The sequence below is a fragment of the Eurypyga helias genome, unplaced genomic scaffold (genome assembly GCF_000690775.1).
Source record: "Eurypyga helias isolate BGI_N326 unplaced genomic scaffold, ASM69077v1 scaffold5410, whole genome shotgun sequence".
Lineage (NCBI taxonomy): Eukaryota > Metazoa > Chordata > Aves > Eurypygiformes > Eurypygidae > Eurypyga > Eurypyga helias.
Window position 1 is genome coordinate 80,293 of NW_010226172.1, and position 16,533 is coordinate 96,825.

Sequence of the window (16,533 nt, forward strand, 5' to 3'; positions counted from 1 at the left end):
AACAACAGCTCTCCCTCCCTTATATCACCTCCACCTGCATGCTCCACATCATTCTCATCTCCAGGCACCAATGAAAGCAATGGTGAATTCAGGACTGTGGCGTTGCTGCTCTTCTCCTGTTTTAGCTGAACTGGCATCTACTTCTATCATACATTGGTTAACTCCATCACGATTAAAGTAATCTGGTGACTTACATTGTTTGAGGTCAATTATATTACAGAAAAATTTGTTAATGTCATGAGGACATATTTAGTATTTTTATTTTAATAAAATCAAAGGTGGGGATTTGAAACACACTTTTCAAAGAGAGTGATTAGAATTCAAGCTATAACATGCTGTTCTTATGCGTTCACGTTTTTCTTAGGGACACCTCTTCCCCTTGAGCTCTCAGATGAGAGTTTCATGCTGAGCTGTCATAGTGGCACTTCCCTGCAATTCATACAGAGTTCCTTGTGCACCACAGAAGTATCTGATGATTGTGGGAAAAGGGACCTTCCTGGATCAAAAATACAAATCAAAACCATCCCAATTAGTCTGGGCTTTTTGGAAGCTGCACATTAAGTCACCTCCTTCAGCTGGTGTTTTCAAACACCTGAAATCAGTGCATCCCCCACACCTTGCTAAAGGATGATCAAATCTCTTTGCCACAAAGACATCCCAGACAACTTGGTGGGAATTTAGAATTAGTGGTCTGGCAGACCTAACCACCAGCTATGCACTTGCAATAAATCCAAGGAGATGTGTTGCACAGCCTGTGCAGGAACTGAAGAGCAATGTAAATGTGTTCATTTTGCCAGTGATGGAGGGAGAAAAATAATTCAGAGAGCAGTTGGCAGTCTTTCTGCTTGCAGTGGTCTTCTCACCTTCATGCACTGCTCACCTGATGATATTTTTTCCCCACCCTTCAGCAACACCAGCACTCCCTCCCTTATATCACCTCCACCTGCACGCTCCACATCACTCCCACCTCCAGGCACCAATGAAGGTAACGGTGAATTTGGTACTTTGGCATTGCTGCTCTTCTCCTGTTTCAGCTGAACTGGCATCCACCCCAGCCTTGCTGATGCTGTCTCCATCGCTCTGGCTGCACAGCACTGACACCTGGCTCAAGAAAAAGTGATTTTTAATGTGGACAATATCAGTCCACATATCATATGCATAATGTTTTGGGAGTCTGGTTGTTGCTATAATATGTCACTAAATATTACTTCAGAATGTGTAACTCCTGGGGAAAGCTCATAAGATAGTTGGGAGGAAGGAATGTTTCTTTTTATGTTTTTGGCATGTGATTGTGTTTAATTCCTTAAAAGTTTAATTTACGCTTTCTCTCTCTCCTTCTGTTTTTAAGGATTTGAGACAGCAATAACTACAACTGGTAAGAAACTTTTAATTTATATGGTAGGACTGTATTCATGTTTGTTTTTTCTGCTAATTTCTTCTTTCCTTTTCCTGTGCACAGTTACCTTGCAGAGCGCGTAACGCCTTTTTATTCAGCCCAGTGAAATGAAATATGGTGTCTTAAGAGGCAAGAATATCAGACAAGTCTGGTTTTGAGTCCTGAATTTGAGTGTATTTTAAACCACAGCATTTAGCGTGGTCAGCACCAAAAAGGATTATACTTACTGGATGTTCAGCTGATACCTGTTGGACTCCCTAACACCTTGAGCATTCGGTGTGCCTTTACATACTAACAAATTCACAGTGCCTCAGTACGAGAGCGCTCCAGCACAGCAGTCCTGTGTTGTGTGCAGCCTCCAATGTGTTAATTAAGCTGCTGTACCTCTCACCACAGGTGTCTCTCCTGCAGACAGCACACACCTCTCCCCGCATGCAGGCTCTGTCCCTGCCATGGGACTCAGCAACCCACCAAGCAGCAGCACTGCTGCCCTCACCACACGCACTCCCTTTGCCTTCGAGAATGCTTCATCAGGTTTGCTGTCTTCCTTTACATTCCACTCATTGCTCTCTGAACTGGAGGGGAAAACTAAGTAATTCAGCCCCAGGGTAGCCTTCTACAGCTTTATGGTTCATTGGGTAGAAAAGGTATCTGCAATTTGGCATAATGGCAATTCCAGGATCTTGTATCTGATGGCCAAGTCTTGTAATCATCACAGTAGTATCCAAATGCTGGCTGCTGTCAGCGAGTCTATTGCCAAAACAAAAACAAGAGGAATGGACCTAAAAGAGAATGTGTCAGTGGTTTATAAGCCGGGACATAAATACTGAGATATAAGAAATATAGTGAGCAATGTATGTGATCTGGCAAATGAACACAACTGAAGTGCTTGTTTCTGAAAAAGCACATAATTGTGTTTTACTGTAAGAACATAGCAAAATCTCTTAGTTTGTCCCAGTTCACAATTATTAATGCCCTTTTAATGTTGACTCCACCCTGGATTATGCCTAAATAATGGCCAAAAATATTGTCCTTGTACATTGCAAAATTCATTAGTAAGTGGTATATTCCTAAAAGTTTGCTTTCTATATAAATACTCATTCTGTTTTATTGGATACATTAGCATGATTTTTCTTTCAGTACTCTAAATTACCAAAGTCCCATAAGAAAAAAAAAAAAACAAGTGAAGGGCTGTAGTGTAAAACATTTTTGATGACATAGCCATATGAAATAATGAATTTTATTTTTGATGCTGATATGTTGTTTATTTAAAAAAAAACAACATCCTTGCACAGCACCATCTCACCAGTCAGCATGCCAGCAAACACTGGGATCTTCCACACTCACACCATAGGTGACAAACTTGCACACAGTTATCACAATTATGGTACTGGAAGAATAGAAGATGTGTTAAAATGAGGGAATTAATTTTGGATTTCTTTTATCAAACTTAAGTATACAAATTAAGTATACAACTGCATGAAACTTAAGTGTGTTTTTAGGAATCTTCTTAATAGTTTGAGTAATATTAGATATCAGATTTGCTATTTGTCAAGCAAGTGAAAAATAGAAATTATTTTCACACAGTGGCATAGTAGGAGGGTAAATCTGTCAATTACTGTTTTAGTACTCCTCTTGATATTCACAGAAATTTGCCCAAGTAGCAAAAAAGTATGAATGCATCCACAGATCTGTGTCCTTCTCTGTTTTCTGATAGCTTCCATTTTGTTTCCCTCAGCATTAACATTTTCTTCGCATCTAATATTGCAAGCACTTACACACATTATTTTTGCAATTGGGCTCTAAGGAATTACTCAGGTCAGTAAAATATATATGTGTGCTTGAGCAAAATAACTGCAGGAGTTGAACTCTTACCATCTTTGCAACTGCCCTTCAAATAGCTGTAGGCTTCTGTCAGCTCTTTGACAGACTGAGCTTAGCTTTTACCTGTGGGTCTTCTGCCCTTAACCATCTTGGTAATTCTCCACTGGACTCTCTCAGTTTACTCATTCATTAGGGGGACTACTTAGCTGGATGACTCCCAGCCTGGAGGGATGCAAATTTAGGACCTATCTTCTATGAAAACTATTAGATATTGATCTCTCCTGGTATACGTGTACCTTAGAATATTTTAAATAATTGCTTTGAGGATTTAGTCCTTTGTCCAAGCTTCTCTACAGGTTTTCTAAATGCTAGCTCAAAAATTTCTTTTGTGTATTTTAGTGTGAAAACTGTTATAAAACGATCTGTACTGTTGCATAAATCTCTTTATAAAGATAAGAGTAGCTCTGCAAAAAGTAGGTAAATTTTGTTTCCTTCGTGACATTGGATCAGTGACAATGTTCAGTTAGCCATTCCACAGCGTACATATCCTGAGGAACTGCTACAGCTTATCATAATGTTACGAGAATGTATGATCTTGGAATATTCTTGTGTAATTTTGTATGCAGGAATGTTATTAATAATCAGTGTGACTTGTAGTAAATGTTGAAAGACACATGATCCCTAAAATAACCAGTTAAAAAATTGGGCTATATGTAACTGATGTTTCTTCCCTTTTCAAATGTGAGTGGAGAGTTAAATATGATTACTTGTATTGAATATATTGAATGAAGAGTTTTGGGAAATACCAGTCACCCTCCTCCAATGCCCTGTGGAAAAAAAAACCCAAACCTGCTGAGCTACACCTTCATTTTGTTTTCCTTTCTTATAGGAGCTCCCACAGTGACAACTGAAGAACCTTGTGGTAAGAACCGAACCCCTTATTTTTCATTACTGAAATTTGACCAAATCAGTAAACTCAAACACAGAAAACTGATCAGTAAAACTGATCAGTCAGCATCTCAGGTTATTTTATAAACTGTCTTCCAATTCTGGAAGAGTAGAATTAAAGTTGTTAACATGTCTGGTCTTATCTCTGTTTACAGGTGTGTTAAATTGCTCTGCACTAGGCAGTTGATCAGGGCTGCAGAAAAGATATGCCTTCATTAGGCCTTCTCTAATTTTTCCCCATCATGCTGATAATCACATGCTGCTAACTGCAATTCATAACTAAAGTAACATTTAAGTATGGAAATTGGTTTATCTGTCTTCAGAATTAGGGATGACTTATTTCTAATTTTCAGGAATAGACTATAGCCATTATTTACTAGATGGTTATTGAATGTTTTGAATAAAGAAATTTGAAATTTCTGTTCAAACAAATAATTTAATGTCTCAAGACAGTATTTCACTTTAAACTGACATTTTAAATTAAAGCAAATCTGGTTCCAGAATGTTCGTTTATTTCTTTAGTTTTCCTAGCTAATTATTTAAAAGAATATTTTCCTAAGGAAATTTTCTGTTTCGGCTAAAAAAATTTTTAAAGTAAAAGAAATAAAATTTAAAAATAAAGATTAATAAGTAGCTAATTTTGCTGTATTTTCTGATTCTTAAAACATATGATGCTGGTTGTGCCATAAAACATTTAATGGTTCATAAATAGTCATAAAATCAATGTTTGCTATTTTATGTTTTTCTCTTAGATGATCGTATTAACTACAGTATAAGTAGTGTAAAAAACAACAGTAACATGGCTGAAGTTACATTGAAAAATCTCAGAAAAAACAGGGAGTATTTTATTTTGGAGGCTAACAAGAACATAACTGCGGATTCCAGCACCTATACAATAACACTTCAGAGATGCCGTGTATACAGAGTTACAACCAAAAATTGCCCAGGCATTCTTACCAATCTTACTATTGGGCCTGGTAAGTATAGAAGGTGTGTGGTGTTTTGGGTTGTTTTGGTTTTTTTTTTTTTTTTTTGGCAAAGTTTAATTTAGCTTTCTTGGATTTCTTAGTCTATTCTTATCTCTTTTCAGAGAACGAGACAGAAGGTTTTCACACTTTTTTCTTGGTTTGCAAGATATTTTGCATTTTTAAGTTGAACCTTAAAACCTGTCAGTATTTTCTTGAAGTAGAAAGTAAAAAAATGTAGTTTTCTCATTGTAAAGGCAAAATGGGAACTTTAACTACATTGACCGTATTCAGCATGGTTTGCAGTAGCAAGACCAGCCAGCACTTCAAAGCTGGAATTCTGCTGGATGTTTTGTTCACTTAAGCAATTATTGGATGAAAAGTTTTGTTTATTATTTGAATACCAACAATGTATTTATTTCATGTAGGCTTTTTCAATTTTTACTTTCCATTTCTTGTTAAATTTTTTCTATATTATTCTGTGCCAATTGTATCTTCATATTGCAGAACAAGTCAACAAATACAAAAGAACAAACTGCTATTTAAAGAATCAATATAGCCAGTGTCACCGTGACATATAATATTAATCCTTTTCAGATATCAGTGAGAATCTTTTCGAAGACAGTAAAACCGATACATCTGAAGAATTATGTTGGGAAAACTCATTTACTTGTGCTAATGTGACTGTTAGCTGCAAAGGTAAGATGCTTCTAAGATATTTTAGGAGTTGATTATCTATTTATCATCTATCTATTTTAAAAGGCAATGTCAATGTTGTCTTTTGATGAGAGACTGACAAATTTAAATGAATTGCATCAGTTTGAGGGAAGAGCTGTTCAGAATTTCTGGGATCGCCACGTTGGGGACAACCATCCCCACTCAGTGATGATCTGGGGAAAGTTCAAACCCAGAGAGCTCAATTCCTGAGTCTACCACCTTCACAAATTGCAGACATCTGAAGATTTTCAGGTCCTGCTTTATGGTCTGAAGGGGAGCTGAGAGTTTGGAAATTCTGTAATTCATGGGTCTGCTGTGAGCTGATCCTTCGCAGACTACCTGGGCAGCTGGCTCTGCAGGCTCCTGGATCACGAGAGTCCAGGCGCTCTGCTCTTGGAGTCAGACAGCCTGAGGTGATGCTGGCTCAAATGCATCTAGTGTTGTAGGGAAGATAGGGATGCTGGATGTCCTCATGCATCCCAGAAATATGCATGAAGAAAGTCTGTGGCTGGAGATTACACATTTCGGGGAGCTGAAGAGTTAAGAAGAAAGTAAAGATCTATGCAGACTAAGTTAGTACAAAAGAACCTAAAATGTGGCCATTGGATTAGGATGCGCACCTTCTGTTTGCAATATTATGATAGTTTATTACAAATCATATTGAATAAATATGGCAGAGAAAATGGTACCATGTACTTTTGGAGTTGTGAAAAAATATTGATAAAACTCTGTGTCTACAGATTTATCTACAGGTTTATCTACAGGTTTACAACTCTCTACAAAATTAAATCAAACTTGCACAGAGATGGGCACTTTATCACGTAACAGGGAGTACAACTGCACTGGTACCATAAAAGTTTTTGACAAGATAGTCAAAAAAACCTTCTCCACAACAACAGATTATGGTGGTAAGTGTAATGCCAATGTATCCAAATGTAAGGAAGTTTGAATGGAAAAAAAAAAAAAAAAGTTAATAGAAAAACCCCAAAAGTTAAATTCTTGATTTGAAGAAAGATGTGATAGAATAATTGCAAACAATAGCTCCAGATAAAATAATGTGTTTTTCCATAACACTGTCCTTGGAAATAGCTTTTTTTTTTTTCCCCCCTGAATTAAAAAGGAAATCAACCTAGATCAAGTAATATGCAAATTAAATGTTTTACCAGAATTTTAAAATTTGTTAAAATTATACAGTGTTTTGTTTTCTTTATAATATTTGGAAATGTTGGATAATTTTAGTAATATGTGGTGTTGCTCTATTCACCTTGTCCTGAATTAATTAAATTTATGAAGTTACTCTAATATGATGCTTTTACATATACTCAGTTTATACTTATATATAATTTCTGCAAATGAAATAGACTATGAAAAATATTACGTTGTTGGTATCTTGTTTTAGTATCTAATGAAAATTTAATCAAAGGAGGTAAAAAGAGGAATATTTTGCATTTTCATTCAAACATTTTCTTCCCTCCCTGTTATTTTTCTTTTACAACAGCTCCAGAAGCACCAGAAAACCTTACAGTACATTCTTATGCCACAAATGTATCAGTCAGTTGGAAGGAACCTAGTAACCTTTCAAAGGGTCCTATACATGGCTATATTGTTTCATGCAATGACGTAGGTAAGTATATGTCCCTTCAGTACTGAAAAACTAATTGCATGAATTTTGCAGGTATTTATAGAACACCCAGCATGACACACTGTCAAACCATATAGGAATCTCTTCAAAGTGTGCAGATTTTTTTTTTTTTTTGGTACAAATGTATAGGTTTCTTTCCTTTGAGGTTATTCCAGTTGAACCATATGGTTATTCAGTTTGATATTTCAGGCCCCAGCTCTGTCACCCTTCAGTTCTCATGCTTCTTGTATTAAGAATAAGTTCTGACAAGATCATCTGACAAGATCATCAGTTTGTAGCATGGTGCTCTGTCTCAGAAAACGTGTCTATAGCTGGCTAATATAGTCTCTGAGAATATAAGAACCTGCCTCCTGAATAACAACAATCTAGGTAAAAGTCAGGGGTCCTAAGTACAGCAGTTAGCATATACACATTTAGATGGATACGTCTGTATCTGTTATACTGGGATCATGTTTTCCAAGTGTGAGCTTTTCTTCAAAACAAGGAGCGAAAATTATGTTTTGAAAATAGAGCTTGATAGATGATTTCAGGAAATAGATGTCAGGTTTAAGTTAGTTCTGGGTTAATGAATTCTTTCTCTTCACATACTGCATGTTTTGTAAACCTGGACTACCGTAGGAACCAAAGGCTGTCATCCTCATGTGCTCTCTAGATACAAATAATCTCCCTCATTCTCCGTGTCCCAAATTTGTGTACTGCCCAATGCAGCCCCATGCACCCGTTTCTGCGGTTGGTCTGGCTTGGCCAGTGTAGGAGACTGAGGTGGTGTGCTGGGGTTTGGGGAGGTCACATCTGGAAGGAAGCCAGAAGGAAACATGGAAAGGCCATTGCTCCCCAGTTCCCCAGACCACCAAAGCCTCAGCTGCAGTGTGGGTAATAGCTTAGCTCATTTTGCTTCTCATGCAGTTCTTTTCTGTCCTGAAAGCACACATCTCTCGTGTCATACCAGAGCAGACTTGCCCAGTCCTTTGACATCTGCCTACTGACCCCTTCCCAAGCTCAACACAGAAAAAAGTACCAGCCTCTCTTTATCAGTGTGCTTTATGTAAGTTTTTAATTACACCTATTTAAATGACACACTGAGAAATTAAAAAACACAAGTGGACAGAACCTCTACTTTCTTCCTTTTTGATTGGGGAATATATTTCTTCCTTTTCCTGAGCCTCCACTTTGCATTAGTAAACAAGACAAACCAAACAAGTACAGGGTAATTAAAACATAAGTACATGACAGTGGTTTCAGGTAGGTTTTATAAAGTGTAAGAGTTCCTGTGGTCCTAACATAAACTTTATTAATTTCATTTTTCATTTTTTCTTAAAGAACAAAACCCTCAAAACATGACTAACTTTGTTTGCCGTGAATTAGAACCTTATCACAACGGTTTTCTAAGTGTTACTGCATTTACAAAGAGCAGATATAATGGTTCGTTGCTTATGGGAAAAACTGAAAGATGTAACTTTACAACAAAATCAGCAGGTAAGTCTCGTTTGCTAACTGTTCTGAACACGTATCATACTACACAGGGAAGATGTATTTTCTTATTGTACTTCATAATACATTTACATATATATTATATATGTCGTTAGTATTAGCCAAGAAACCAATTAACATTTTAAAAAAATGTTCATTCATACCATTAGTCCTTCTTTTTAATTAATTAATGTTAATCTATTTTTAATTATGCATTTAGTATTAGTGTTCTTGTATATACTACATTAAAAAAACCCTGCATTTGTTTGAAATTCTTGATAAGAATTTAGAAAGCATTATGTCCCAATATAAAGAAAAGATTCAAAATTAAGCAAAAAGAGTATGAAGATATTATTTTTTTCTTTGTGGCATGAAAGCTACAAAGATGTGCAGAATGTTCCTTCTGTTCTCTAGTTGGCTGTTTGCTCAAAGCAGACCACCAGTACCCAGGCTACACCAGTACTTATGTCTGTACTGGTTTGGTTCCTTTGGATGTTCATGTACGCAGTTGGCTTCTAAGGCTCCACACTGGGTTCAAGCCAAATGTGTGCCAACCCTTCAGCTGTCAGAAAGGCCAGTGCACCTTTTTGCAGCTAGACTTTCCAAAGCTTACCCCTGTAGTCCTGATGATTTTTTTTGCCATTCATGTTCAATTGATAGAACTACAAGAAAAGCTAAAAACCCCCAAACCACCAAACCAGATATTTTGCAGATGCAGACAAGGTGCAGTAGAGACACGGTCCTTTTTTTAATTTTTTTTTTTAAATCCTCAGATGTAGAGACTCATACTGTTTTAATTCCATCTTTGAGGAGTTTTTAAGGGAAAAAAAAACCCAATAAAACTCCCAAAAAAACTTGCTGAAAACTCCCATGTTTATCTAATTTCTTCCAGTACATTTTTACCTCTAATTCCACCACCTTCAGACTCAGTTAATGTAGGCAAATGGCTATAGGGAAACTATGATGGTTTCTATCTCATAATATACTAAATTAATATTTCCTTTATTTCCACTAAATAAGCAAAATATTTCTTTTAGTGAAAAATAAAATATTATTTTTTGTGCTAATGATGTAATGGTAGTTTAAAATGGTGCTTCTTTTTTTTTTTTTCCTTAATAGCAGGAATAATTAAATCCTTTTGTAGCTTTAGCACTCTTGAAAAGTATTTAGAAATGGATATATAATATATATATAATGGATATATAGATCTGACTTCTGTTTTATTAAATGTGTTTTTGTAGAGGTTGGGGAAATACAGGGGCTTCTAGCAGACTATTGTTTTGAATCTGAATTCTGTCTCTCTGTGGAATATACCGATCTTTTGAATCCAGTTTTATAAACAGTCCATGAAAACACTGGAATCTTCCTATTACTCTGGGTCATTGAGCTAACATAGTTTATAGTTAGAAGAATAGAAGGATCAAAATTATCACCTGAAGCCCCATTGGGTGGGGTGGGGGGGAGGAGGGAAAGCTGGTAAATGAATTCATTGATATGGTAAACCCTTTGATCTGAGACTTAACTGTAACAGAGATTGAAAAATGTCTTTAATGTGTAGATAGCCCTAATTTGAGCATGATCATGATTTTTCTCTCTATGATAATCTGGTTTGAGCATATTATATTTTGGAACTCCCACTTTCTGGTGCTTCCTTCATTTTAATAACTCAGGTGAAGATTACAATCCATAATGTTAAGTTTGCGAGTCTGGAAAACAACCTCAGTTCCCATATTTTTTGAGAAAATAACAAGTTGCTTGCTTTCATGGATTAGTGGGATTTATTAAACCTTCTCCAGCTGTTAACAACAGTCGATAACATGATCAAGCAGATATTGGAGGCGTTTTATGGCTTCTTGAACAAGAGAGTATATCAGTAGAGCACAACTCCTTGGAAGTAGAAAAAACCTTACATTTTGTAAAATAATTTTTCATCGACAAACACATCACCTCCAGAAATGCTCACTTTCTCCTTGTCACAGCTCGTTCAGTAGTATGCTGAACAGAAATCTAACAAATCTGCTGTGTGGATAAAAATGAGCAGATAAGTCATAACTACCTGCTCAGCCAAGTAAAATATCTGGCCACTCCCCACATGGGATATTTGATCTGCTCCTAAAACCTCTAAAATCTTAGCTCTGCATATGAAGAGCAAAGCAACTGTGGTTTTTGTTGTTGTTGTTTTTTTAATATGCTAGCTTGCAAATTGAAGTTTTGGAAGAAAATATCCATGGTGGTGCTCTACTGAAATGTGGCTAGTGAGGCTGCCTTACACAGAGGTTTATGAAAGGTCCCTTGCACTGTGCCTCCAGTCTGAAACCCATTTGCTACAACATACATACATAGAGTTAGAAATTAATTTAAACAGATTCCTTATAATTAAGAAGTAAAAAATTGTTGTGGTTTTAGGCCAGCTTTAAGACAGAGTGACAAAAGGATACTATTCCAAATACGAAAAGACTAGTAACTCCTGGTAGGAAATTTAATTTACGGAAGTTTTGAAACATACAGTCACACAGAAAACTGTTTGTTCCTGTCTTGTCTGTTCTCCCGTGTTCCTTAAATCAGAAAGTGAGGTCAGATGCAAAAGACGTAGTTGCCATCAGATTATATTTGCAGCCTGATTGTCAGTAGAGCTCTGATCTTCCCAGCCTTTTCTGTTCCATTTCACATCTTTTCCAGTTCAGATAAGCCTATGGTTAACTCAAAATTGATCAGGACTAAAATTTTAAAGGGACAAAATGTATGAAATTATTAAGAGAAATAATAACAATCAGACATGAACACATACAGCTGTTGACATGTTTGGTTTGAAGTGATAAGAACAGAACCAATAACACCGCCTTTGTGAACAGAACCAGACCCAGTGATTGATGTTAATGCAACGCTGACAGCCGATAATGCTGTCAAAATTAAGTGCAAAAGTCAACAAGTCCGTGGAGGAAAAACAATATTTGAATTGACTTGGGAAAATGATGGAACAACAGACTCCAGAAAAAATACTTGTGATTTTACTAAAGAAAATCTCTCGTACTTGACAAACTATACGTTTAAGGTAAGTCGGCTTATTAAATTAAATATATAAAATATTGCTCTGTTTTCATTGTTTAAGCATGTTATACATGATCTTTAGGAAAAAAAGGCAAACATGATGGCAGAGGAGTTAATCTGTGGATCTGTAGTTCACAGATGTAAAGAAGTAGCTATTACTTTGGAAATAATATCTGTATGTGTCTAGTGTATCAGTCAATCCCTTGTGCGCTGTTACGCAAAGGTTCTCATAGCATGAAAAATACAAACTGAATAGAGTGTACCTGGGTCTTGAGACATAGAGAAATTGTGGGTTCCATAAGTTTTAAAATAGTTTAACTGATATTTTAGTGTTTAAACCACATTTGATTGAAGTCTTGAGATAATTGTTCAGAATTTTTCACTGTGAAGATTTTTGATGCTTCCTTACATCAGCCTTTTACAAGCCAGTCATTGTTTCCATACAAAATATATCATCCTCTGTTTACAAGCTTCACTTTCCTGTAGGTCTGCTATTTTATCTTCTTTCAGGCATTTTACTCTTGGCATTTGTTGCTTACAAAGCCAATGGTCTTGCGTAATCCCCCTTACTGTGGCTAGTAAGAATATTTTTTATATACTGATAGCTCCTCTCAATAAATTTTGGATAAGAACATGACCAGTAGGAAGGATGGGGTTTTATTACTTTTAGGAATCAGCTTCACTCATTTTCCACAATCTTTGCCTCTTTCCTCTGTTGCTTCCTGATGAAATGCAGTATCAGAGAACTGGAGGAGTCTTAAGTTTTGTTCCAAGTTTTTGTCATTTTTTTCTGACAGATTCTGCTCAGAAAGCTTTGAATTTGGAAAATAACTATGTGGTTCTGTAGGAGCAAACCATGCTTGGATTGACTCATAGTACGACATCTCTGCACTCTTGTAAGCTTTTTGTACACCACTTGCAGGGAGCTGTTTGCCTTATACAAGAAATTGTCTTTTCCTTGGCTCTAAACCCTGGCTTCTGCTTCAAAATTATTTTGCCCAGTTCTTATTGGAAAAACAGAGAAAACCTTCTGGCCTTAAATAGTAATGAAAGAATTTTGAGACAAGTTATGGAAGGCACAAGAAAAAACAGAACACCTGTGAGAGTTGGCAGATGTCACAATTCCCTTCTATCTGCACATGGAATTGTTCAGGGAATAACCAGGACCCTACTCATTGTACTTTTTGGTTTAGGGATATTTTGACCCCAACTGCTGCACTACGTTTCTGCCTTTCACTATTTGAGAAGCTTCTTTCTTGTTTTCTCTGCCACCTCTGCTCTGCCTCTGGATGTTGCCAGAGGTTTTCTTCCCAGATGCAGGATTCAGAAACCACCAACACCCTGAACACATCAGCCTTTTAGAGCAGTAGATGGGAGCTGGGGAACAATCCTCTGTGTCTTCAGGAAAGGTTTCTCTTCAGGGATATGAGGGGGCTCAGGAAGAACTCAGCCTGTGGTCAGCAATGGTGCTGAAAGCCCTTCTCGTCCCCTTTTGGATACTTTGAAGCAGGATAATATTACTACTAAAATCACTATTACTCAATCTTGTTAGTATTCTGCACTGTTTAGTATTAAATATTTAAGTTTAATCATAAAATTAATGTTTCTTCACAAGAAAAGTGTGAAATATTTGATGTACAAACTTCCCATTTGATCTGATAGGAATTTCTATTAAAGAAATGTATAAGATTGGATAAATATAAAATATATTATGAAATATAAAAACATTTAAACAACATATTTTAACAACAGTTAAAGTACCGAAAAGTTAGTGTTGCAAGAAAGCAGCTTATTTAAAAGTTCATTTTGGCTTCTATAATTTAACCTCTTATGAATTAATTCCCATACAGGAAACTGTATTAAAAATATCCAATTCAGTTGACTATTTGTATATTTACTGTTGAAGCAAATAATATGATGATGTTTTGTTACATATTGCATGGTTATTTTTTAGATTTGAGAGATTTGCTTTCCATTTGATAAGAGAGAGATTTGACTTCTTCCTTGAAATGCATTTTATTTGGTTTTATAAAATGTATCTCCTATTTCACTAACTTTTTTTTTTTCTTGTCATCTACATATTTTTGGGTGTAAATATTGCTATATCTTAGGTGGAAACCTGAGCTGCACTATAAATGGCTGTACAAAGACTGACAACAAATCCTTCTGTCAATGAGGTTGATTCATTGAAAATAAATGAATTTAAATGTAATACATTATTAATACATTTAATAAATGTATTTAAAATATCCATTGTGGTTTGCTTTTAAAATAATTTCATGCAGAAATTTTTACTTGTTATATATTAACATCTCTATTGTTTTCACCCACTGCATACAGATCTTAGTCTTTAACGGAGACTATAGAGGGCAGCCAGTAAGGCAGAGTATAAGAACCAGATGTAAGTAAATATACACAGCATTTTTACTTCTAGACTTTAGCATAATATAGAATGATATTGTAAATTGTGAATTCCGTTACAATTGCTCCTAATTGAAAATCCAAACTGCCTGTTTTTATAGTTAATAATTGATCTGCATTTGAAAAAATAATATCCTTGTTCAGCATAAATCTAACGGATCATGTTGACGAGTCATTGACCATAATACAGAGTTATTACACAGCTGTGGTTTCTTCAGGAAACATTCAAATTCAAGTAGAAATTAAAATTAATTTCTGTAGCAGAAATTATTCACTTAAGGATTATTTTCCTGTGTTCAGATCCTGTGTTTCAGGAGCTGAACATCTGTGACTTGTCAGGGATTCCTAACTCCCACATCAGGAGCAGCTGAGAGCTCCATTGCTCAGGTGTACAGAGCACACAGAGCAGGGGGCAACCATAGTAATGCTGAACCAGTGAGTGAGTTGTAGCACTTTGACAGGTGGACATGTGGAGATGAAGTGAAAATTTACTTAACGAAGAAATAAAATTCCCTTCTCTTCCATGAGTTTAAAAATATTTGGCACTTTGGAATAAAAAACTTAAACTTAACACTCAAAAATAATTGTTTAGTTCTTTTCACACACACACAAAAAAAAATCAGTGAGCCCTAGTTCTAGGAAGTATACAGATTTAAAAAAAAAAAAATTAAATGCCATTAATTATGTGTTCAAGAAATAAGAATTTATTCTTTTTCTGTTGCTAGATAATTCTAAAGCTTTGATTATATTCTTGGCGTTCTTGATCGTTGTGACATCAATTGCTTTACTACTGGTTCTGTACAAAATCTATGATCTTCACAAAAAAAAGCTTAGGTAAGCTTTATGTTTCTCTTACATAAATGGTGGGAGGAAAGCCTTTCTGTTTTTCCACAAGATTTCCCAATGGGTAGTGCAAAAATGTTACAAGTTTGGTATTTCATAAATACTGGGAAAAGACATCTTTTACCTTTTAATCCTTTCAAAGAAACTCAATTTTTGGTGGTTTGTTTGGCAATGCAAATACAATGAAATAAATTTAAAATATCTCATTATAGCCTTTCTCGGGGCACAAAATCATAGAACCACAGAACGGTTTGGGTTGGAAGGGACCTTAAAGATCATCTAGTTCCAACCCCCCTGCCATGGGCAGGGACACCTTCCACTAGACCAGGTTGCTCAAAGCCACATCCAGCCTGGCCTTGAACACTTCCAGGGATGGGGCATCCACAGTTTCTCTGGGCAACCTGTTCCAGTGCCTCACTACCCTCTCTGTGGAGAATTTCTTCTGGATATCTAATCTAAATCTACCTGCTTTCAATTTAAACCTGTTACCCCTTGTCTTGTCACTACAGGCCCTTGTAAAAAGTCCCCCCCAGCTTCCTTGTTGGCCCCTTCATGTACTGGAAGGTGCTATAAGGACTCTGCAGAGCCTTCTCTTCTCCAGGCTGAACAAGCCCAATTCTCTCAGACCTGTCCTCATAGCAGAGGTGCTCCAGCCCTCGGAGCATCTTGGTGGTCCTCCTATTGACTCTCTCCAACCAGTCAGTATCCTTGTTATGCTGAGGCCCCCAGAGCTGGATGCAGTACTCCAGGTGGGGTCTCACAAGAGCAGAGGGGGAGAATCCCCTCCTGCGACCTGCTGGCCACACATCTCCTAATGCAGCCCACACTATGGTTGGCTTTCTGGGCTGCCAATGCACACTCCCAGCTAATGTCCAGGTTTTCATCCAGCAGCATCCCCAAGTCCTTCTCCTCAGGGCTGCTCTCTATCCATTCTCCATCCAGCCTGTGCTTGTGTTTGGGTTTTCCCCAACCCATGTGCAGGACCTTGTACTTGGCCTTGTTGAACTCCATGAGGTTGGCACAGTCCCCCCTCTCCAGCCTGTCCAGGTCCCTCTGGATGGCATCCCTTCTCTCCAGCATGTCGACTGCACCACACAGCTTGGTGTCATCAGCAAACTTGATGGGGGTGCACTTGATGCCATCATCTATGTCACTGATGAAGATGTTAAATAGCACCGGTCCCAACACTGACCCCTGAGGAGTGCCACTCGTCACTGGTCTCCACTCAGACATTGAGCCATTGACTGCAACTCCCTCAG

The 16,533-nt window shown here is 36.9% G+C and overlaps 1 protein-coding gene across 1 annotated transcript in view; it reads left to right on the forward strand.

The window, feature by feature from the left end:
* The first annotated feature begins 1,848 nt into the window (after nucleotides 1–1,848).
* Nucleotides 1,849–16,533, forward strand: part of PTPRC (protein tyrosine phosphatase, receptor type, C) — a 28,262-nt gene continuing 13,577 nt past the window's right edge. The window contains exons 1-10 of the mRNA XM_010151879.1: nucleotides 1,849–1,930; nucleotides 4,110–4,142; nucleotides 4,921–5,145; nucleotides 5,731–5,832; nucleotides 6,591–6,758; nucleotides 7,349–7,474; nucleotides 8,813–8,968; nucleotides 11,815–12,014; nucleotides 14,351–14,411; nucleotides 15,157–15,265. Of these exons, the coding sequence (XP_010150181.1) occupies nucleotides 1,849–1,930; nucleotides 4,110–4,142; nucleotides 4,921–5,145; nucleotides 5,731–5,832; nucleotides 6,591–6,758; nucleotides 7,349–7,474; nucleotides 8,813–8,968; nucleotides 11,815–12,014; nucleotides 14,351–14,411; nucleotides 15,157–15,265 (1,262 nt within the window). The remainder of the gene's footprint in view (nucleotides 1,931–4,109; nucleotides 4,143–4,920; nucleotides 5,146–5,730; nucleotides 5,833–6,590; nucleotides 6,759–7,348; nucleotides 7,475–8,812; nucleotides 8,969–11,814; nucleotides 12,015–14,350; nucleotides 14,412–15,156; nucleotides 15,266–16,533) is intronic.